Source organism: Drosophila biarmipes, unplaced genomic scaffold, assembly GCF_025231255.1.
Source record: "Drosophila biarmipes strain raj3 unplaced genomic scaffold, RU_DBia_V1.1 ptg000019l, whole genome shotgun sequence".
NCBI lineage: Eukaryota > Metazoa > Arthropoda > Insecta > Diptera > Drosophilidae > Drosophila > Drosophila biarmipes.
Genome location: NW_026114537.1, coordinates 5,679,621 through 5,703,256, shown reverse-complemented (window position 1 = coordinate 5,703,256; position 23,636 = coordinate 5,679,621). Strand labels below are relative to the sequence as shown.

Genomic DNA, 23,636 nt, shown 5'->3' with positions numbered 1-23,636 from the left:
GCGGGACGGCAGTATCGGGCTTGACGTCGGCGGAAAGCAGCGCATGAAGGACAAGAAGGTCAAACAGGAGCCATGGACTTTGGACCCGGTGTGGATAGTTTCGGCGGGCCGTGCGCATAAGGAGAAGAACGGTTTCCGGAAGCCCTATATAAACCCGCAGGGCACTGGCAGCAGGATCAGTCGATTACGATCAGTCGAATAAGGTCAGTCGATCACGAGGAGAAGAGTCGAAGAGTTAAGGCAAGCAGTCGATCAGATACCAAGTGAACTGAAAACCAACCAAGTTAACTCCGAGGGAGCCCCAACAAAGCGAGTCGCCGTAAGCAGCGACGTGGGAGCAAGATTGCTACGTCGAGACGTTAAAGGGGCTAAGTCAAGATAGTCTGCTTATTCCTGCCAACGAAGTCCTGGCGTTACGCCTGGATGGCCCATCAGACTTGGAGCAGTGAAGGCCGGGGGTAAGCCTGTCGAACCCAAGTGTACTTCGCTCCAAGCACTACTTTGGCGTGTCCCGGCATGAGCCCCGTGCGCCAAGTGGAGTTGAGCATATCCTGGCGCGATCAGCCAGAAGGGAGAACGGTCGACCATTACGGTCTCGAATGGAATTTTCCAGGAGAGCCTACGGTTCCGATTTGTGAAGTCCCGGAGCGGCGAGACCGAACCCCGAGAGTAACGAGCCGGAAGGGAGAGAACTCCCGGATCGGCGTATGCCCGAGAACCCAACACCAGAAGTCACGCCGCCATCAGCAAGCAGGACGCCACACCGCAACAGCCCCGCAAGGAAAGTCGAGCCCATAGGGACGGCACGGACAATAAGCGAATGGGTGAGGTGGACCGTTCGTTTACACAAAACGTAGAAGTGAAGTGAAGAGCGAGGCAGCTTCCTTCGCCTTGACTGTCCGCACGATCTGAGCGGAAACCCCAGTGGGACCATCCGGGCAAGGGATAGGCGGTCGTGTGTCGAGAGGAGTTATCCTGGAGAACTCGTCAGTCTGTTCACCCTAGTCTAAGAACGGTGACGCTTCCCTAAGCGCGCACGTCTGACCCCATAGCAAGACTGAATCGTTGCCAAGCAGTCACCAAGTCAACGCGTCGGCAGCGGACAAGAATCTTCAGGGAGCTACAAAACCAGAACAACGTGTCAACGAGGCGAGGGAACATCGAGACAGCCAGTACCATCGGAGACAACGAGGACAAGCAAATTATAAGGCAGACTGTAGTTATACCCGCAATAAACCTACTACAAACCTGTGAATTCTGTGCTTTCTCTTTGAACTACTAGACAGACACGTTTGTATAAATTTGGTGGGACGAACACACAGAATCTACTGAGCTAGCTGCACAAATCTCGTAGAGAGCAAAAAGCAAATTAATCAGTTCGTTACAATGGATTAAGTTGGTCGAGATACAAAGATCAGATCATGTCAACACACTTTTTCTTTAATAATAGTTTCATTGAAATATAATTATTTTTAAAAGCGATGATCGATATGTAATGTACATCATAATTCAATTAACCTACAAATTTGATCGCTATAGGTAATCCTTGTAAGTCACGTCACGCCACCAATGCGGTCGCTCGTAGACAACCGGAGCGGAGACAATTGCGCGCTGAAGATGCTGGTACCCCTACATAATGAATAGATTTCATGGAAAAATATCGAGTTTAAAAGCAAGGTCGGAAAGCAGGCCAAGAATGCCCTTCTCGTTTAGTTTCAGTTCGTGTGAGTTTTCGCGAAAGAAGCCACCTCGATTAAAAAACAGAGGCATACTTGGTGATTAGATGAGCTCCGTAAAATGATAACAACTGCTCAAGCAAATTATTAATTAATTAATTAACCTACAAATTTGATCGCTATAGGTAATCCTTGTAAGTCACGTCACGCCACCAATGCGGTCGCTCGTAGACAACCGGAGCGGAGACAATTGCGCGCTGAAGATGCTGGTACCCCTACATAATGAATAGATTTCATGGAAAAATATCGAGTTTAAAAGCAAGGTCGGAAAGCAGGCCAAGAATGCCCTTCTCGTTTAGTTTCAGTTCGTGTGAGTTTTCGCGAAAGAAGCCACCTCGATTAAAAAACAGAGGCATACTTGGTGATTAGATGAGCTCCGTAAAATGATAACAACTGCTCAAGCACATTTTTTCGACAGGTAAGAATCTCACCTTGCCGTATATTATAGAAAGCTCTTGGGCATAAAAATCGTGAATATTGTTTCGCTTTTCAAACGCATCCTTTCCATCACTCTGCTGTTCTTCGACCCGTTTAACAGTCGTCTCCAGCTGCCAGGCAGTAAGCCAGTAAGCCATTCAGGTGTGGTTCGGATTCCACATTAATTTTGTGTGTTTCAGAAAAACTTTTCGTTTAAAGAGCCTATCAAAATGTTTCATGTTGCACGAACTGTGGTCCTTTGTCGAAACAAAAGTTGTTGCAATATTTTACTTATTAATAATATATTAATAATATTTATATTGCTCTTCTGACGGTTTCCAACTTCTGTTAATGGAAGAATAATAAGCTAGATACGTTTTTCTTTTTATAATAATGCTTTTATAGTAAAACTAATTTCTTTCCATGTTTCCAAAATGTAGTCCTGTTTCCTGCAGGAAGAGGGTTTGGAGACCAAGAGGGTTTGGAGACCAAGGATAGAGAAAGAGAGAGCGGAGACTTAGCGAGCGGAGCGAGGTTTCGTGAGCAAAAGGAAGTAACGGTACGCCGCTGGACTTTGGACGCGGCCGTGAACTTTGGACCAAGAGTGAAGGTGCCACATCTCGGCAGCGGAGCGGCACACAAGCATGCCATATGCATCACGGGAATCAGCGGGACGGCAGTATCGGGCTTGACGTCGGCGGAAAGCAGCGCATGAAGGACAAGAAGGTCAAACAGGAGCCATGGACTTTGGACCCGGTGTGGATAGTTTCGGCGGGCCGTGCGCATAAGGAGAAGAACGGTTTCCGGAAGCCCTATATAAACCCGCAGGGCACTGGCAGCAGGATCAGTCGATTACGATCAGTCGAATAAGGTCAGTCGATCACGAGGAGAAGAGTCGAAGAGTTAAGGCAAGCAGTCGATCAGATACCAAGTGAACTGAAAACCAACCAAGTAAACTCCGAGGGAGCCCCAACAAAGCGAGTCGCCGTAAGCAGCGACGTGGGAGCAAGATTGCTACGTCGAGACGTTAAAGGGGCTAAGTCAAGATAGTCTGCTTATTCCTGCCAACGAAGTCCTGGCGTTACGCCTGGATGGCCCATCAGACTTGGAGCAGTGAAGGCCGGGGGTAAGCCTGTGGAACCCAAGTGTACTTCGCTCCAAGCACTACTTTGGCGTGTCCCGGCATGAGCCCCGTGCGCCAAGTGGAGTTGAGCATATCCTGGCGCGATCAGCCAGAAGGGAGAACGGTCGACCATTACGGTCTCGAATGGAATTTTCCAGGAGAGCCTACGGTTCCGATTTGTGAAGTCCCGGAGCGGCGAGACCGAACCCCGAGAGTAACGAGCCGGAAGGGAGAGAACTCCCGGATCGGCGTATGCCCGAGAACCCAACACCAGAAGTCACGCCGCCATCAGCAAGCAGGACGCCACACCGCAACAGCCCCGCAAGGAAAGTCGAGCCCATAGGGACGGCACGGACAATAAGCGAATGGGTGAGGTGGACCGTTCGTTTACACAAAACGTAGAAGTGAAGTGAAGAGCGAGGCAGCTTCCTTCGCCTTGACTGTCCGCACGATCTGAGCGGAAACCCCAGTGGGACCATCCGGGCAAGGGATAGGCGGTCGTGTGTCGAGAGGAGTTATCCTGGAGAACTCGTCAGTCTGTTCACCCTAGTCTAAGAACGGTGACGCTTCCCTAAGCGCGCACGTCTGACCCCATAGCAAGACTGAATCGTTGCCAAGCAGTCACCAAGTCAACGCGTCGGCAGCGGACAAGAATCTTCAGGGAGCTACAAAACCAGAACAACGTGTCAACGAGGCGAGGACAAGCAAATTATAAGGCAGACTGTAGTTATACCCGCAATAAACCTACTACAAACCTGTGAATTCTGTGCTTTCTCTTTGAACTACTAGACAGACACGTTTGTATAAATTTGGTGGGACGAACACACAGAATCTACTGAGCTAGCTGCACAAATCTCGTAGAGAGCAAAAAGCAAATTAATCAGTTCGTTACAATGGATTAAGTTGGTCGAGATACAAAGATCAGATCATGTCAACACACTTTTTCTTTAATAATAGTTTCATTGAAATATAATTATTTTTAAAAGCGATGATCGATATGTAATGTACATCATAATTCAATTAACCTACAAATTTGATCGCTATAGGTAATCCTTGTAAGTCACGTCACGCCACCAATGCGGTCGCTCGTAGACAACCGGAGCGGAGACAATTGCGCGCTGAAGATGCTGGTACCCCTACATAATAAATAGATTTCATGGAAAAATATCGAGTTTAAAAGCAAGGTCGGAAAGCAGGCCAAGAATGCCCTTCTCGTTTAGTTTCAGTTCGTGTGAGTTTTCGCGAAAGAAGCCACCTCGATTAAAAAACAGAGGCATACTTGGTGATTAGATGAGCTCCGTAAAATGATAACAACTGCTCAAGCACATTTTTTCGACAGGTAAGAATCTCACCTTGCCGTATATTATAGAAAGCTCTTGGGCGTAAAAATCGTGAATATTGTTTCGCTTTTCAAACGCATCCTTTCCATCACTCTGCTGTTCTTCGACCCGTTTAACAGTCGTCTCCAGCTGCCAGGCAGTAAGCCAGTAAGCCATTCAGGTGTGGTTCGGATTCCACATTAATTTTGTGTGTTTCAGAAAAACTTTTCGTTTAAAGAGCCTATCAAAATGTTTCATGTTGCACGAACTGTGGTCCTTTGTCGAAACAAAAGTTGTTGCAATATTTTACTTATTAATAATATATTAATAATATTTATATTGCTCTTCTGACGGTTTCCAACTTCTGTTAATGGAAGAATAATAAGCTAGATACGTTTTTCTTTTTATAAGAATGCTTTTATAGTAAAACTAATTTCTTTCCATGTTTCCAAAATGTAGTCCTGTTTCCTGCAGGAAGAGGGTTTGGAGACCAAGAGAGTTTGGAGACCAAGGATAGAGAAAGAGAGAGCGGAGACTTAGCGAGCGGAGCGAGGTTTCGTGAGCAAAAGGAAGTAACGGTACGCCGCCGGACTTTGGACGCGGCCGTGAACTTTGGACCAAGAGTGAAGGTGCCACATCTCGGCAGCGGAGCGGCACACAAGCATGCCATATGCATCACGGGAATCAGCGGGACGGCAGTATCGGGCTTGACGTCGGCGGAAAGCAGCGCATGAAGGACAAGAAGGTCAAACAGGAGCCATGGACTTTGGACCCGGTGTGGATAGTTTCGGCGGGCCGTGCGCATAAGGAGAAGAACGGTTTCCGGAAGCCCTATATAAACCCGCAGGGCACTGGCAGCAGGATCAGTCGATTACGATCAGTCGAATAAGGTCAGTCGATCACGAGGAGAAGAGTCGAAGAGTTAAGGCAAGCAGTCGATCATGTACCAAGTGAACTGAAAACCAACCAAGTAAACTCCGAGGGAGCCCCAACAAAGCGAGTCGCCGTAAGCAGCGACGTGGGAGCAAGATTGCTACGTCGAGACGTTAAAGGGGCTAAGTCAAGATAGTCTGCTTATTCCTGCCAACGAAGTCCTGGCGTTACGCCTGGATGGCCCATCAGACTTGGAGCAGTGAAGGCCGGGGGTAAGCCTGTCGAACCCAAGTGTACTTCGCTCCAAGCACTACTTTGGCGTGTCCCGGCATGAGCCCCGTGCGCCAAGTGGAGTTGAGCATATCCTGGCGCGATCAGCCAGAAGGGAGAACGGTCGACCATTACGGTCTCGAATGGAATTTTCCAGGAGAGCCTACGGTTCCGATTTGTGAAGTCCCGGAGCGGCGAGACCGAACCCCGAGAGTAACGAGCCGGAAGGGAGAGAACTCCCGGATCGGCGTATGCCCGAGAACCCAACACCAGAAGTCACGCCGCCATCAGCAAGCAGGACGCCACACCGCAACAGCCCCGCAAGGAAAGTCGAGCCCATAGGGACGGCACGGACAATAAGCGAATGGGTGAGGTGGACCGTTCGTTTACACAAGGCGTAGAAGTGAAGTGAAGAGCGAGGCAGCTTCCTTCGCCTTGACTGTCCGCACGATCTGAGCGGAAACCCCAGTGGGACCATCCGGGCAAGGGATAGGCGGTCGTGTGTCGAGAGGAGTTATCCTGGAGAACTCGTCAGTCTGTTCACCCTAGTCTAAGAACGGTGACGCTTCCCTAAGCGCGCACGGCTGACCCCATAGCAAGACTGAATCGTTGCCAAGCAGTCACCAAGTCAACGCGTCGGCAGCGGACAAGAATCTTCAGGGAGCTACAAAACCAGAACAACGTGTCAACGAGGCGAGGACAAGCAAATTATAAGGCAGACTGTAGTTATACCCGCAATAAACCTACTACAAACCTGTGAATTCTGTGCTTTCTCTTTGAACTACTAGACAGACACGTTTGTATAAATTTGGTGGGACGAACACACAGAATCTACTGAGCTAGCTGCACAAATCTCGTAGAGAGCAAAAAGCAAATTAATCAGTTCGTTACAATGGATTAAGTTGGTCGAGATACAAAGATCAGATCATGTCAACACACTTTTTCTTTAATAATAGTTTCATTGAAATATAATTATTTTTAAAAGCGATGATCAATATGTAATGTACATCATAATTCAATTAACCTACAAACTTGATCGCTATAGGTAATCCTTGTAAGTCACGTCACGCCACCAATGCGGTCGCTCGTAGACAACCGGAGCGGAGACAATTGCGCGCTGAAGATGCTGGTACCCCTACATAATGAATAGATTTCATGGAAAAATATCGAGTTTAAAAGCAAGGTCGGAAAGCAGGCCAAGAATGCCCTTCTCGTTTAGTTTCATAATAATAAATAATATTTAAACCCGCAGGGCACTGGCAGCAGGAGCAGTCGATTACGATCAGTCGAATAAGGTCAGTCGATCACGAGGAGAAGAGTCGAAGAGTTAAGGCAAGCAGTCGATCAGATACCAAGTGAACTGAAAACCAACCAAGTAAACTCCGAGGGAGCCCCAACAAAGCGAGTCGCCGTAAGCAGCGACGTGGGAGCAAGATTGCTACGTCGAGACGTTAAAGGGGCTAAGTCAAGATAGTCTGCTTATTCCTGCCAACGAAGTCCTGGCGTTACGCCTGGATGGCCCATCAGACTTGGAGCAGTGAAGGCCGGGGGTAAGCCTGTCGAACCCAAGTGTACTTTGCTCCAAGCACTACTTTGGCGTGTCCCGGCATGAGCCCCGTGCGCCAAGTGGAGTTGAGCATATCCTGGCGCGATCAGCCAGAAGGGAGAACGGTCGACCATTACGGTCTCGAATGGAATTTTCCTGGAGAGCCTACGGTTCCGATTTGTGAAGTCCCGGAGCGGCGAGACCGAACCCCGAGAGTAACGAGCCGGAAGGGAGAGAACTCCCGGATCGGCGTATGCCCGAGAACCCAACACCAAAAGTCACGCCGCCATCAGCAAGCAGGACGCCACACCGCAACAGCCCCGCAAGGAAAGTCGAGCCCATAGGGACGGCACGGACAATAAGCGAATGGGTGAGGTGGACCGTTCGTTTACACAAAACGTAGAAGTAAAGTGAAGAGCGAGGCAGCTTCCTTCGCCTTGACTGTCCGCACGATCTGAGCGGAAACCCCAGTGGGACCATCCGGGCAAGGGATAGGCGGTCGTGTGTCGAGAGGAGTTATCCTGGAGAACTCGTCAGTCTGTTCACCCTAGTCTAAGAACGGTGACGCTTCCCTAAGCGCGCACGGCTGACCCCATAGCAAGACTGAATCGTTGCCAAGCAGTCACCAAGTCAACGCGTCGGCAGCGGACAAGAATCTTCAGGGAGCTACAAAACCAGAACAACGTGTCAACGAGGCGAGGACACGCAAATTATAAGGCAGACTGTAGTTATACCCGCAATAAACCTACTACAAACCTGTGAATTCTGTGCTTTCTCTTTGAACTACTAGACAGACACGTTTGTATAAATTTGGTGGGACGAACACACAGAATCTACTGAGCTAGCTGCACAAATCTCGTAGAGAGCAAAAAGCAAATTAATCAGTTCGTTACAATGGATTAAGTTGGTCGAGATACAAAGATCAGATCATGTCAACACACTTTTTCTTTAATAATAGTTTCATTGAAATATAATTATTTTTAAAAGCGATGATCGATATGTAATGTACATCATAATTCAATTAACCTACAAATTTGATCGCTATAGGTAATCCTTGTAAGTCACGTCACGCCACCAATGCGGTCGCTCGTAGACAACCGGAGCGGAGACAATTGCGCGCTGAAGATGCTGGTACCCCTACATAATAAATAGATTTCATGGAAAAATATCGAGTTTAAAAGCAAGGTCGGAAAGCAGGCCAAGAATGCCCTTCTCGTTTAGTTTCAGTTCGTGTGAGTTTTTGCGAAAGAAGCCACCTCGATTAAAAAACAGAGGCATACTTGGTGATTAGATGAGCTCCGTAAAATGATAACAACTGCTCAAGCACATTTTTTCGACAGGTAAGAATCTCACCTTGCCGTATATTATAGAAAGCTCTTGGGCGTAAAAATCGTGAATATTGTTTCGCTTTTCAAACGCATCCTTTCCATCACTCTGCTGTTCTTCGACCCGTTTAACAGTCGTCTCCAGCTGCCAGGCAGTAAGCCAGTAAGCCATTCAGGTGTGGTTCGGATTCCACATTAATTTTGTGTGTTTCAGAAAAACTTTTCGTTTAAAGAGCCTATCAAAATGTTTCATGTTGCACGAACTGTGGTCCTTTGTCGAAACAAAAGTTGTTGCAATATTTTACTTATTAATAATATATTAATAATATTTATATTGCTCTTCTGACGGTTTCCAACTTCTGTTAATGGAAGAATAATAAGCTAGATACGTTTTTCTTTTTATAAGAATGCTTTTATAGTAAAACTAATTTCTTTCCATGTTTCCAAAATGTAGTCCTGTTTCCTGCAGGAAGAGGGTTTGGAGACCAAGAGAGTTTGGAGACCAAGGATAGAGAAAGAGAGAGCGGAGACTTAGCGAGCGGAGCGAGGTTTCGTGAGCAAAAGGAAGTAACGGTACGCCGCCGGACTTTGGACGCGGCCGTGAACTTTGGACCAAGAGTGAAGGTGCCACATCTCGGCAGCGGAGCGGCACACAAGCATGCCATATGCATCACGGGAATCAGCGGGACGGCAGTATCGGGCTTGACGTCGGCGGAAAGCAGCGCATGAAGGACAAGAAGGTCAAACAGGAGCCATGGACTTTGGACCCGGTGTGGATAGTTTCGGCGGGCCGTGCGCATAAGGAGAAGAACGGTTTCCGGAAGCCCTATATAAACCCGCAGGGCACTGGCAGCAGGATCAGTCGATTACGATCAGTCGAATAAGGTCAGTCGATCACGAGGAGAAGAGTCGAAGAGTTAAGGCAAGCAGTCGATCAGATACCAAGTGAACTGAAAACCAACCAAGTAAACTCCGAGGGAGCCCCAACAAAGCGAGTCGCCGTAAGCAGCGACGTGGGAGCAAGATTGCTACGTCGAGACGTTAAAGGGGCTAAGTCAAGATAGTCTGCTTATTCCTGCCAACGAAGTCCTGGCGTTACGCCTGGATGGCCCATCAGACTTGGAGCAGTGAAGGCCGGGGGTAAGCCTGTCGAACCCAAGTGTACTTTGCTCCAAGCACTACTTTGGCGTGTTCCGGCATGAGCCCCGTGCGCCAAGTGGAGTTGAGCATATCCTGGCGCGATCAGCCAGAAGGGAGAACGGTCGACCATTACGGTCTCGAATGGAATTTTCCTGGAGAGCCTACGGTTCCGATTTGTGAAGTCCCGGAGCGGCGAGACCGAACCCCGAGAGTAACGAGCCGGAAGGGAGAGAACTCCCGGATCGGCGTATGCCCGAGAACCCAACACCAAAAGTCACGCCGCCATCAGCAAGCAGGACGCCACACCGCAACAGCCCCGCAAGGAAAGTCGAGCCCATAGGGACGGCACGGACAATAAGCGAATGGGTGAGGTGGACCGTTCGTTTACACAAAACGTAGAAGTGAAGTGAAGCAGCTTCCTTCGCCTTGACTGTCCGCACGATCTGAGCGGAAACCCCAGTGGGACCATCCGGGCAAGGGATAGGCGGTCGTGTGTCGAGAGGAGTTATCCTGGAGAACTCGTCAGTCTGTTCACCCTAGTCTAAGAACGGTGACGCTTCCCTAAGCGCTCACGGCTGACCCCATAGCAAGACTGAATCGTTGCCAAGCAGTCACCAAGTCAACGCGTCGGCAGCGGACAAGAATCTTCAGGGAGCTACAAAACCAGAACAACGTGTCAACGAGGCGAGGACAAGCAAATTATAAGGCAGACTGTAGTTATACCCGCAATAAACCTACTACAAACCTGTGAATTCTGTGCTTTCTCTTTGAACTACTAGACAGACACGTTTGTATAAATTTGGTGGGACGAACACACAGAATCTACTGAGCTAGCTGCACAAATCTCGTAGAGAGCAAAAAGCAAATTAATCAGTTCGTTACAATGGATTAAGTTGGTCGAGATACAAAGATCAGATCATGTCAACACACTTTTTCTTTAATAATAGTTTCATTGAAATATAATTATTTTTAAAAGCGATGATCGATATGTAATGTACATCATAATTCAATTAACCTACAAATTTGATCGCTATAGGTAGTCCTTGTAAGTCACGTCACGCCACCAATGCGGTCGCTCGTAGACAACCGGAGCGGAGACAATTGCGCGCTGAAGATGCTGGTACCCCTACATAATAAATAGATTTCATGGAAAAATATCGAGTTTAAAAGCAAGGTCGGAAAGCAGGCCAAGAATGCCCTTCTCGTTTAGTTTCAGTTCGTGTGAGTTTTCGCGAAAGAAGCCACCTCGATTAAAAAACAGAGGCATACTTGGTGATTAGATGAGCTCCGTAAAATGATAACAACTGCTCAAGCACATTTTTTCGACAGGTAAGAATCTCACCTTGCCGTATATTATAGAAAGCTCTTGGGCGTAAAAATCGTGAATATTGTTTCGCTTTTCAAACGCATCCTTTCCATCACTCTGCTGTTCTTCGACCCGTTTAACAGTCGTCTCCAGCTGCCAGGCAGTAAGCCAGTAAGCCATTCAGGTGTGGTTCGGATTCCACATTAATTTTGTGTGTTTCAGAAAAACTTTTCGTTTAAAGAGCCTATCAAAATGTTTCATGTTGCACGAACTGTGGTCCTTTGTCGAAACAAAAGTTGTTGCAATATTTTACTTATTAATAATATATTAATAATATTTATATTGCTCTTTTGACGGTTTCCAACTTCTGTTAATGAAAGAATAATAAGCTAGATACGTTTTTCTTTTTATAAGAATGCTTTTATAGTAAAACTAATTTCTTTCCATGTTTCCAAAATGTAGTCCTGTTTCCTGCAGGAAGAGGGTTTGGAGACCAAGAGAGTTTGGAGACCAAGGATAGAGAAAGAGAGAGCGGAGACTTAGCGAGCGGAGCGAGGTTTCGTGAGCAAAAGGAAGTAACGGTACGCCGCCGGACTTTGGACGCGGCCGTGAACTTTGGACCAAGAGTGAAGGTGCTACATCTCGGCAGCGGAGCGGCACACAAGCATGCCATATGCATCACGGGAATCAGCGGGACGGCAGTATCGGGCTTGACGTCGGCGGAAAGCAGCGCATGAAGGACAAGAAGGTCAAACAGGAGCCATGGACTTTGGACCCGGTGTGGATAGTTTCGGCGGGCCGTGCGCATAAGGAGAAGAACGGTTTCCGGAAGCCCTATATAAACCCGCAGGGCACTGGCAGCAGGATCAGTCGATTACGATCAGTCGAATAAGGTCAGTCGATCACGAGGAGAAGAGTCGAAGAGTTAAGGCAAGCAGTCGATCAGATACCAAGTGAACTGAAAACCAACCAAGTAAACTCCGAGGGAGCCCCAACAAAGCGAGTCGCCGTAAGCAGCGACGTGGGAGCAAGATTGCTACGTCGAGACGTTAAAGGGGCTAAGTCAAGATAGTCTGCTTATTCCTGCCAACGAAGTCCTGGCGTTACGCCTGGATGGCCCATCAGACTTGGAGCAGTGAAGGCCGGGGGTAAGCCTGTCGAACCCAAGTGTACTTCGCTCCAAGCACTACTTTGGCGTGTCCCGGCATGAGCCCCGTGCGCCAAGTGGAGTTGAGCATATCCTGGCGCGATCAGCCAGAAGGGAGAACGGTCGACCATTACGGTCTCGAATGGAATTTTCCAGGAGAGCCTACGGTTCCGATTTGTGAAGTCCCGGAGCGGCGAGACCGAACCCTGAGAGTAACGAGCCGGAAGGGAGAGAACTCCCGGATCGGCGTATGCCCGAGAACCCAACACCAAAAGTCACGCCGCCATCAGCAAGCAGGACGCCACACCGCAACAGCCCCGCAAGGAAAGTCGAGCCCATAGGGACGGCACGGACAATAAGCGAATGGGTGAGGTGGACCGTTCGTTTACACAAAACGTAGAAGTGAAGTGAAGAGCGAGGCAGCTTCCTTCGCCTTGACTGTCCGCACGATCTGAGCGGAAACCCCAGTGGGACCATTCGTCAGTCTGTTCACCCTAGTCTAAGAACGGTGACGCTTCCCTAAGCGCGCACGGCTGACCCCATAGCAAGACTGAATCGTTGCCAAGCAGTCACCAAGTCAACGCGTCGGCAGCGGACAAGAATCTTCAGGGAGCTACAAAACCAGAACAACGTGTCAACGAGGCGAGGACAAGCAAATTATAAGGCAGACTGTAGTTATACCCGCAATAAACCTACTACAAACCTGTGAATTCTGTGCTTTCTCTTTGAACTACTAGACAGACACGTTTGTATAAATTTGGTGGGACGAACACACAGAATCTACTGAGCTAGCTGCACAAATCTCGTAGAGAGCAAAAAGCAAATTAATCAGTTCGTTACAATGGATTAAGTTGGTCGAGATACAAAGATCAGATCATGTCAACACACTTTTTCTTTAATAATAGTTTCATTGAAAAATAATTATTTTTAAAAGCGATGATCGATATGTAATGTACATCATAATTCAATTAACCTACAAATTTGATCGCTATAGGTAATCCTTGTAAGTCACGTCACGCCACCAATGCGGTCGCTCGTAGACAACCGGAGCGGAGACAATTGCGCGCTGAAGATGCTGGTACCCCTACATAATGAATAGATTTCATGGAAAAATATCGAGTTTAAAAGCAAGGTCGGAAAGCAGGCCAAGAATGCCCTTCTCGTTTAGTTTCAGTTCATGTGAGCTTTCGCGAAAGAAGCCACCTCGATTAAAAAACAGAGGCATACTTGGTGATTAGATGAGCTCCGTAAAATGATAACAACTGCCCAAGCACATTTTTTCGACAGGTAAGAATCTCACCTTGCCGTATATTATAGAAAGCTCTTGGGCGTAAAAATCGTGAATATTGTTTCGCTTTTCAAACGCATCCTTTCCATCACTCTGCTGTTCTTCGACCCGTTTAACAGTCGTCTCCAGCTGCCAGGCAGTAAGCCAGTAAGCCATTCAGGTGTGGTTCGGATTCCACATTAATTTTGTGTGTTTCAGAAAAACTTTTCGTTTAAAGTGCCTATCAAAATGTTTCATGTTGCACGAACTGTGGTCCTTTGTCAAAACAAAAGTTGTTGCAATATTTTACTTATTAATAATATATGCTATTAATTGCTCTTCTGACGGTTTCCAACTTCTGTTAATGGAAGAATAATATGCTAGATACGTTTTTCTTTTTATAAGAATGCTTTTATAGTAAAACTAATTTCTTTCCATGTTTCCAAAATGTAGTCCTGTTTCCTTCAGGAAGAGGGTTTGGAGACCAAGAGAGTTTGGAGACCAAGGATAGAGAAAGAGAGAGCGGAGACTTAGCGGGCGGAGCGAGGTTTCGTGAGCAAAATGAAGTAACGGTACGCCGCCGGACTTTGGACGCGGCCGTGAACTTTGGACCAAGAGTGAAGGTGCCACATCTCGGCAGCGGAGCGGCACACAAGCATACCATATGCATCACGGGTATCAGCGGGACGGCAGTATCGGGCTGGACGTCGGCGGAAAGCAGGACAAGAAGGTCAAACAGGAGCCATGGACTTTGGACCCGGTGTGGAGAGTTTCGCCGGGACGTGCGCATAAGGAGAAGAACGATTCCCGGAGGCCCTATATAAACACGCAGGGCGCTGGCAGCAGGATCAGTCGATTACGATCAGTCGAATACGGCCAACCAAGTAAACTACGAGGGAGCCCCAACAAAGCGAGTCGCCGTAAGCAGCGCCGTGGGAGAAAAATTGCTACGTCGAGACGTTAAAGGGGCACCGCATGGCTATGTCTGCTTATTCCTGCCAACGAAGTCCTGGCGTTTCTTCTGGACGGCCCATCAGACTTTGAGCAGTGAAGGCCGTGGGTAAGCCTGTCGAACCCAAGTGTACTTCGCTCCAAGCAATACATTGGCGTGTCCCGGCGTTAGCCCCGTGCGCCAAGTGGAGTTGAGCATATCCTGGCGCGGTCAGCCAGAAGGGAGAACGGTCGACCATTACGGTCTCGAATGGAATTTTCCAGGAGACCTACGACCTACGGTTCCGATTTGTGAAGTCCCGGAGCGGCGAGACCGAACCCCGAGAGTAACGAGCCAGAGAACTCCCGGATCGGCGTATGCCCGAGAACCCAACACCAAAAGTCACGCTACGTAGAGCCACCCAGTCAGGAGCAGTTCGCAGGACACCGCCATCAGCAAGCAGGACGCCACACCGCAACAGCCCCGCAAGGAAAGTCGAGCCCATAGGGACGGTACGGACAATAAGCGAAAGGGTGAGGTGGACCGTTCGTTTACACAAGCTTCCTGGCGTTTCGCCTTGACTGACCGCACGATCTGAGCGGAAACCCCAGTGGGACCATCCGGGACACAGCAAGGGACAGGCGGTCGTGTGTCGAGAGGAGTTATCCTGGAGAACTCGACAGTCTGTTCACCCTAGTCTGAGAACGGTGACGCTTCCCTAAGCCCGCACGGCTGACCCCATAGCGAGACAGAATCGTTGCCAAGCAGTCACCAAGTCAACGCGTCAGCAGCGGACAAGAATCAGGGAGCTACAAAACTAGAACAACGTGCCAACGAGGCGAGAGAACATCGAGACAGCCCGTACCGTCGGAGACAACGAGGACAAGCAAATTATAAGGCAGACTGTAGTTATACCCGCAATAAACCTACTACAAACCTGTGAATTCTGTGCTTTCCCACTGAACTACTGGACAGTCACGTTTGTATAAATTTGGTGGGACGAACACACAGAATCTACTGAGCTAGCTGCACAATTCTCGTAGAGAGCATAAGGCAAATTAATCAGTTCGTTACAATGGATAAAATTGGTCGAGATAGAAAGATAAGATCATGTCTTTAATAATAGTTTCATTGAAATATAATTATTTTTAAAAGCGATGATCGATATGTAATGTACATCATAATTTAATTAACCTACAAATTTGATCCCTTTAGGTTATCCTTGTAAGTCACGTCACGCCACCAATGCGGTCGCTCGAAGACACCCGGATCGGAAACAATTGCGCGCTGAAGATGCTGGTAGACCTACATAATGAATAGATTTGATGGAAAAATATCGAGTTTAAAAGCAAGGAAGAACACTATAGTCGAGTGTCTCGACTATCAGATACCCGTTACTCAGCTTAAGAGAGCAAAAGGAAAAAGGAGCTGCGAAGCGTTTTTTTAGGGCACCACCTACCTGCTATTTCAGAAGATGTTATGTGGGCGGCAGACAGATTTAAGCGTTTTAACCAGTTTTGGGCGTTAGAACGCCCGGTTAAAACGCTTAAATCCGTTTGAAATAGCCGAAGGGTGTTACTTTGCTGCTTAAAAAATGTGCCACGCCCATTTTTTTAGGTCAGTCGCTAGGTATTGATGAGACAATCAGACTTCAGTTACAATTTTGTTTCTTTCATAAAAACTGAAGGCGCTACAGACTTTCGCGGATTGTGGGCGTTATAGTGGGCGGGCACCCCGCTGAAACAAACTTGCGCTGCGCAGGAAACCCAAGAATCTGTATGAAAAAGTTTGACTGTTCTAGGTTTTATAGTTTTTGAGATCTTAGCGTTCATACGGACAGACGGACATGGCTAGATCGACTCGCCATATATATACTTTTTGGGTCGGAAACGCTTCTTCCTACCAGTTACATACGTTCCGACGAATCTAATATACCATATTACTCTACGAGTAACGGGTATAATAAAAAGTCACTTACATTTCCATCTCTCACGCCCAAGGGAGAGTTCAAAATAAAATCTGTGGGTCCAATGGCATCCACCAGAGCAATGGCTTCATCCTTAAGGTCGGAAAGCAGGCGATAAAAAACAGAGGCATACTTGGTGATTAGATGAGCTCCGTAAAATGATAACAACTGCTCAAGCCCATTTTTTCGACAGAATCATGTAAGCAGCTTACAAACTTGTAAAAAAAACATGGTAAATTGTGCGCTATAAAAGGTATTTTACAGTTAGTTTTATTCTATGTATGGAGATAAGAATCTCACCTCGCCGTAGGTTATAGAAAGCTTTTGGGCATAAAAAACCACAAGCTCAAGCACATTTTTTCGACAGAATCATGTAAGCAGCTTACAAACTTGTAAAAAAACATGGTAAATTGTGCGCTATAAAAGGTATTTTACAGTTAGTTTTATTCTATGTATGGAGATAAGAATCTCACCTCGCCGTAGGTTATAGAAAGCTTTTGGGCATAAAAAACCTGAATATTGTTTCGCTTTTCAAACGCATTCTTTCCATCACGCCGACCCGTTTAACAGTCGTCTTCAGCTGCCAGGCAGTAAGCCAGTTAAGCGCTTTTAAAAGATCTATAAGAAAGCCATTCAGGTGTGGTCCGGATTCCACATTAATTTTGTGTGTTTGTGAACTGTGGTCCTTTGTCAAAACAAAAGTTGTTGCAATATTTTACTTATTAATAATATATGATATTAATTGCTCTTCTAACGGTTTCTAACTTCTGTTAATGGAAGAATAATATGCTAGATACGTTTTTCTTTTTATAAGAATGCTTTTATAGTAAAACTAATTTCTTTCCATGTTTCCAAAATGTAGTCCTGTTTCCTGCATTTTTAAAAGAAAAACTAAAATATCTGGCGAAAGTTTAGAGCGCCGGAGAGTGGGAGCGATGTTTCCTTTTTAAATCTTTCCCGAAGTAAGGGGGGGATGTGAGGAGTTGATTAACTCCTCACAAATCCCAGCAGCAGATGGCAGGCCGCTCACCAGGTACCCGGCGAATTCGCGTAGTAACGGCGCGGCGAAGATCGGTTGGAGAACGTGAGAGTTTGGAGATCAAGGACGGAAAACGTGAGAGTTGGAGAACGTGAGAGTTTGAAGAACATAGGAGTTTGGAGAGCAAGAGAGTATGGAGAGCAAGGGGGTTTGGAGACCAAGAGAGTTTGGAGATCAAGGATGGAGAAAGAGAGAGAGGAGACTTAGCGGGCGGGTCGACGGTGCCGTGAGCAAAAGGAAGTAATGGGACGCCGCCGGACTTTGGACGCGGCCGTGAACTTTGGACCAAGAGTGAAGGTGCCACATCTCGGCAGCGGAGCGGCACACAAGCATGCCATATGCATCACGGGAATCAACGGGACGGCAGTATCGGGCTGGACGTCGGCGGAAAGCTGGACTTTGGACCCGGTGTGGAGAGTTTCGGCGGGCCGTGCGCATAAGAGGAGAACGGTTCCCGGAGGCCCTATATAAACCCGCAGGGCGCTGGCAGCAGGATCAGTCGATTACGATCAGTCGAGGACGGTCAGTCGATCACGAGAAGAGTCGAAGAGTTAAGACAAGCAGTCGATCAGATACCAAGTGAACTGAAAACCAACCAACTGGGAGCCCCAACAAGGCGAGTCGCCGTAAGCAGTGCCGTGGGAGCAAGATTGCTACGTCGAGACGTTAAAGGGGCACCACACGGCTAAGTCAAGACGGTCTGCTTATTCCTGCCAACGAAGTCCTGGCGTTACGCCTGGACGGTCCATCAGACTTGGAGCAGTGATGGCCGGGGGTAAGCCTGTCGAACACAAGTGTACTTCGCCCCAAGCACTACTTTGGCGTGTCCCGGCCACAAAGCGTAGAAGTGAAGTGAAGAGCGAGGCAGCTTTCTGGCGTTTCGCCTTGACTGTCCGAACGATCTGAGCCGAAACCCCAGTGGGACCATCCGGGACACAGCAAGGGACAGGCGGTCGTGTGTCGAGAGGAGTTATCCTGGAGAACTCGTCAATCTGTTCACCCTAGTCTGAGAACGGTGACAATCTCCTAAGCCCGCACGGCTGACCCCATAAAGAGACAGAATCGTTGCCAAGCAGTCACCAAGTCAACGCGTCAGCAGCGGACAAGAATCTTCAGGGAGCTACAAAACTAGAACAACGTGTCAACGTGGCGAGAGAACATCGAGACAGCCCGTACCGTCGGAGACAACGAGGTCAAGCAAATTATAAGGCCGACTGTAGTTATACCCGCAATAAACCTACTACAAACCTGTGAATTCTGTGCATTCCCACTGAACTACTGGACAGTTACGTTTGTATAAATTTGGTGGGACGAACACACAGAATCTACTGAGCTAGCTGCACAATTCTCGTAGAGAGCATAAGGCAAATTAATCAGTTCGTTACAATGGATTAAGTTGGTCGAGATAGAAAGATCAGATCATGTCAACACACTTATTCTTTAATAATAGTTTCATTGAAATATAATTATTTTTAAAAGCGATGATCGATATGTAATGTACATCATAATTTAATTAACCTACAAATTTGATCCCTTTAGGTAATCCTTGTAAGTCACGTCACGCCACCAATGAGGTCGCTCGAAGACACCCGGAGCGGAAACAATTGCGCGCTGAAGATGCTGGTAGTCCTACATAATGAATAGATTTGATGGAAAAATATCGAGTTTAAAAGCAAGGAAGAACACTATAGTCGAGTGTCTCGACTATCAGATACCCGTTACTCAGCTTAAGAGAGCAAAAGGAAAAAGGAGCTGCGAAGCGTTTTTTAGGGCACCACCTACCTGCTATTTCAGAAGATGTTATGTGGGCGGCAGACAGATTTAAGCGTTTTAACCAGTTTTAAAACGCTTAAATCCGTTTGAAATAGCCGAAGGGTGTTACTTTGCTGCTTAAAAAATGTGCCACGCCCATTTTTTTTAGGTTAGTCGCTAGGTATTGATGAGACAATCAGACTTCAGTTACAATTTTGTTTCTTTCATAAAAACTGAAGGCGCTACAGACTTTCGCGGATTGTGGGCGTTATAGTGGGCGGGCACCCCGCTGAAACAAACTTGCGCTGCGCAGGAAACCCAAGAATCTGTATGAAAAAGTTTGACTGTTCTAGGTTTTATAGTTTTCGAGATCTCATCGTTCATACGGACAGACGGACATGGCTAGACTGACTCGCCATATATATACTTTTTGGGTCGGAAACGCTTCTTCCTACCAGTTACATACGTTCCGACGAATCTAATATACCCTATTACTCTACGAGTAACGGGTATAATAAAAAGTCACTTACATTTTCATCTCTCACGCCCAAGGGAGAGTTCAAAATAAAATCTGTGGGTCCAATGGCATCCACCAGAGCAATGGCTTCATCCTTAAGGTCGGAAAGCAGGCGATAAAAAACAGAGGCATACTTGGTGATTAGATGAGCTCCGTAAAATGATAACAACTGCTCAAGCCCATTTTTTCGACAGAATCATGTAAGCAGCTTACAAACTTGTAAAAAAAACATGGTAAATTGTGCGCTATAAAAGGTATTTTACAGTTAGTTTTATTCTATGTATGGAGATAAGAATCTCACCTCGCCGTAGGTTATAGAAAGCTTTTGGGCATAAAAAACCACAAGCTCAAGCACATTTTTTCGACAGAATCATGTAAGCAGCTTAGAAACTTGTAAAAAAAACATGGTAAATTGTGCGCTATAAAAGGTATTTTACAGTTAGTTTTATTCTATGTATGGAGATAAGAATCTCACCTCGCCGTAGGTTATAGAAAGCTTTTGGGCATAAAAAACCTGAATATTGTTTCGCTTTTCAAACGCATTCTTTCCATCACGCTGCTGTTCTTCGACCCGTTTAACAGTCGTCTTCAGCTGCCAGGCAGTAAGCCAGTTAAGCGCTTTTAAAAGATCTATAAGAAAGCCATTCAGGTGTGGTCCGGATTCCACATTAATTTTGTGTGTTTGTGAACTGTGGTCCTTTGTCAAAACAAAAGTTGTTGCAATATTTTACTTATTAATAATATATGATATTAATTGCTCTTCTAACGGTTTCTAACTTCTGTTAATGGAAGAATAATATGCTAGATACGTTTTTCTTTTTATAAGAATGCTTTTATAGTAAAACTAATTTCTTTCCATTTTTCCAAAATTTAGTCCTGTTTCCTGCATTTTTAAAAGAAAAACTAAAATATCTGGCGAAAGTTTAGAGCGCCGGAGAGTGGGAGCGATGTTTCCTTTTTAAATCTTTCCCGAAGTAAGGGGAGGATGTGAGGAGTTGATTAACTCCTCACAAATCCCAGCAGCAGATGGCAGGCCGCTCACCAGGTACCCGGCGAATTCGCGTAGTGACGGCGCGGCGAAGATCGGTTGGAGAACGTGAGAGTTTGGAGATCAAGGACGGAAAACGTGAGAGTTGGGGAACGTGAGAGTTTGAAGAACATAGGAGTTTGGAGAGCAAGAGAGTATGGAGAGCAAGGGGGTTTGGAGACCAAGAGAGTTTGGAGATCAAGGATGGAGAAAGAGAGAGAGGAGACTTAGCGGGCGGGTCGTCGGTGCCGTGAGCAAAAGGAAGTAATGGTACGCCGCCGGACTTTGGACGCGGCCGTGAACTTTGGACCAAGAGTGAAGGTGCCACATCTCGGCAGCGGAGCGGCACACAAGCATGCCATATGCATCACGGGAATCAACGGGACGGCAGTATCGGGCTGGACGTCGGCGGAAAGCTGGACTTTGGACTCGGTGTGGAGAGTTTCGGCGGGCCGTGCGCATAAGAGAAGAACGGTTCCCGGAGGCCCTATATAAACCCGCAGGGCGCTGGCAGCAGGATCAGTCGATTACGATCAGTCGAGGACGGTCAGTCGATCACGAGAAGAGTCGAAGAGTTAAGACAAGCAGTCGATCAGATACCAAGTGAACTGAAAACCAACCAACTGGGAGCCCCAACAAGGGGAGTCGCCGTAAGCAGTGCCGTGGGAGCAAGATTGCTACGTCGAGACGTTAAAGGGGCACCACACGGCTAAGTCAAGACGGTCTGCTTATTCCTGCCAACGAAGTCCTGGCGTTACGCCTGGACGGTCCATCAGACTTGGAGCAGTGATGGCCGGGGGTAAGCCTGTCGAACACAAGTGTACTTCGCCCCAAGCACTACTTTGGCGTGTCCCGGCCACAAAGCGTAGAAGTGAAGTGAAGAGCGAGGCAGCTTTCTGGCGTTTCGCCTTGACTGTCCGAACGATCTGAGCCGAAACCCCAGTGGGACCATCCGGGACACAGCAAGGGACAGGCGGTCGTGTGTCGAGAGGAGTTATCCTGGAGAACTCGTCAGTCTGTTCACCCTAGTCTGAGAACGGTGACAATCTCCTAAGCCCGCACGGCTGACCCCATAAAGAGACAGAATCGTTGCCAAGCAGTCACCAAGTCAACGCGTCAGCAGCGGACAAGAATCTTCAGGGAGCTAGAAAACTAGAACAACGTGTCAACGTGGCGAGAGAACATCGAGACAGCCCGTACCGTCGGAGACAACGAGGTCAAGCAAATTATAAGGCCGACTGTAGTTATACCCGCAATAAACCTACTACAAACCTGTGAATTCTGTGCATTCCCACTGAACTACTGGACAGTTACGTTTGTATAAATTTGGTGGGACGAACGCACAGAATCTACTGAGCTAGCTGCACAATTCTCGTAGAGAGCATAAGGCAAATTAATCAGTTCGTTACAATGGATTAAGTTGGTCGAGATAGAAAGATCAGATCATGTCAACACACTTATTCTTTAATAATAGTTTCATTGAAATATAATTATTTTTAAAAGCGATGATCGATATGTAATGTACATCATAATTTAATTAACCTACAAATTTGATCCCTTTAGGTAATCCTTGTAAGTCACGTCACGCCACCAATGAGGTCGCTCGAAGACACCCGGAGCGGAAACAATTGCGCGCTGAAGATGCTGGTAGTCCTACATAATGAATAGATTTGATGGAAAAATATCGAGTTTAAAAGCAAGGAAGAACACTATAGTCGAGTGTCTCGACTATCAGATACCCGTTACTCAGCTTAAGAGAGCAAAAGGAAAAAGGAGCTGCGAAGCGTTTTTTTAGGGCACCACCTACCTGCTATTTCAGAAGATGTTATGTGGGCGGCAGACAGATTTAAGCGTTTTAACCAGTTTTGGGCGTTAGAACGCCCGGTTAAAACGCTTAAATCCGTTTGAAATAGCCGAAGGGTGTTACTTTGCTGCTTAAAAAATGTGCCACGCCCATTTTTTTTAGGTCAGTCGCTAGGTATTGATGAGACAATCAGACTTCAGTTACAATTTTGTTTCTTTCATAAAAACTGAAGGCGCTACAGACTTTCGCGGATTGTGGGCGTTATAGTGGGCGGGCACCCCGCTGAAACAAACTTGCGCTGCGCAGGAAACCCAAGAATCTGTATGAAAAAGTTTGACTGTTCTAGGTTTTATAGTTTTCGAGATCTCATCGTTCATACGGACAGACGGACATGGCTAGACTGACTCGCCATATATATACTTTTTGGGTCGGAAACGCTTCTTCCTACCAGTTACATACGTTCCGACGAATCTAATATACCCTATTACTCTACGAGTAACGGGTATAATAAAAAGTCACTCACATTTCCATCTCTCACGCCCAAGGGAGAGTTCAAAATAAAATCTGTGGGTCCAATGGCATCCACCAGAGCAATGGCTTCATCCTTAAGGTCGGAAAGCAGGCCTTCTCGTATAATTTCAGTTCGTGTGAGTTTTCGCGAAAGAAGCCACCTCGATAAAAAACAGAGGCATACTTGGTGATTAGATGAGCTCCGTAAAATGATAACAACTGCTCAAGCACATTTTTTCGACAGAATCATGTAAGCAGCTTACAAACTTGTAAAAAAAACATGGTAAATTGTGCGCTATAAAAGGTATTTTACAGTTAGTTTTATTCTATGTATGGAGATAAGAATCTCACCTCGCCGTAGGTTATAGAAAGCTTTTGGGCATAAAAAACCTGAATATTGTTTCGCTTTTCAAACGCATTCTTTCCATCACGGTGCTGTTCTTCGACCCGTTTAACAATCGTCTTCAGCTGCCAGGCAGTAAGCCAGTTAAGCGCTTTTAAAAGATCCACATTAATTTTGTGTGTTTCAGAAAAACTTTCATGTTGCACGAACTGTGGTCCTTTGTCAAAACAAAAGTTGTTGCAATATTTTGGAGACCAAGAGAGTTTGGAGATCAAGGA

At 46.9% G+C, this 23,636-nt stretch overlaps 1 protein-coding gene across 10 annotated transcripts in view; it reads right to left on the bottom strand.

Moving 5' to 3' along the window:
* The window catches only part of LOC108021864 (peroxisomal acyl-coenzyme A oxidase 3), a 53,851-nt gene that overhangs the window by 12,920 nt on the left and 17,295 nt on the right, over positions 1-23,636 (bottom strand). For 2 of the 10 annotated variants that reach the window (XM_050890341.1, XM_050890351.1), the window contains one exon: positions 16,937-16,984. The exons of 1 other annotated variant lie outside the window; for it this stretch is intronic. In XM_050890341.1, the coding sequence (XP_050746298.1) occupies positions 16,966-16,984 (19 nt within the window). In that variant the 3' untranslated portion in view covers positions 16,937-16,965. Of the gene's footprint in view, positions 1-15,553; positions 15,616-16,721; positions 16,784-16,936; positions 16,985-18,829; positions 19,035-20,256; positions 20,305-22,149; positions 22,355-23,537; positions 23,576-23,636 lie in introns of those variants that run through there. 7 more of the 10 variants (XM_050890340.1, XM_050890350.1, XM_050890342.1 and 4 more) reach the window with 6 other exon arrangements.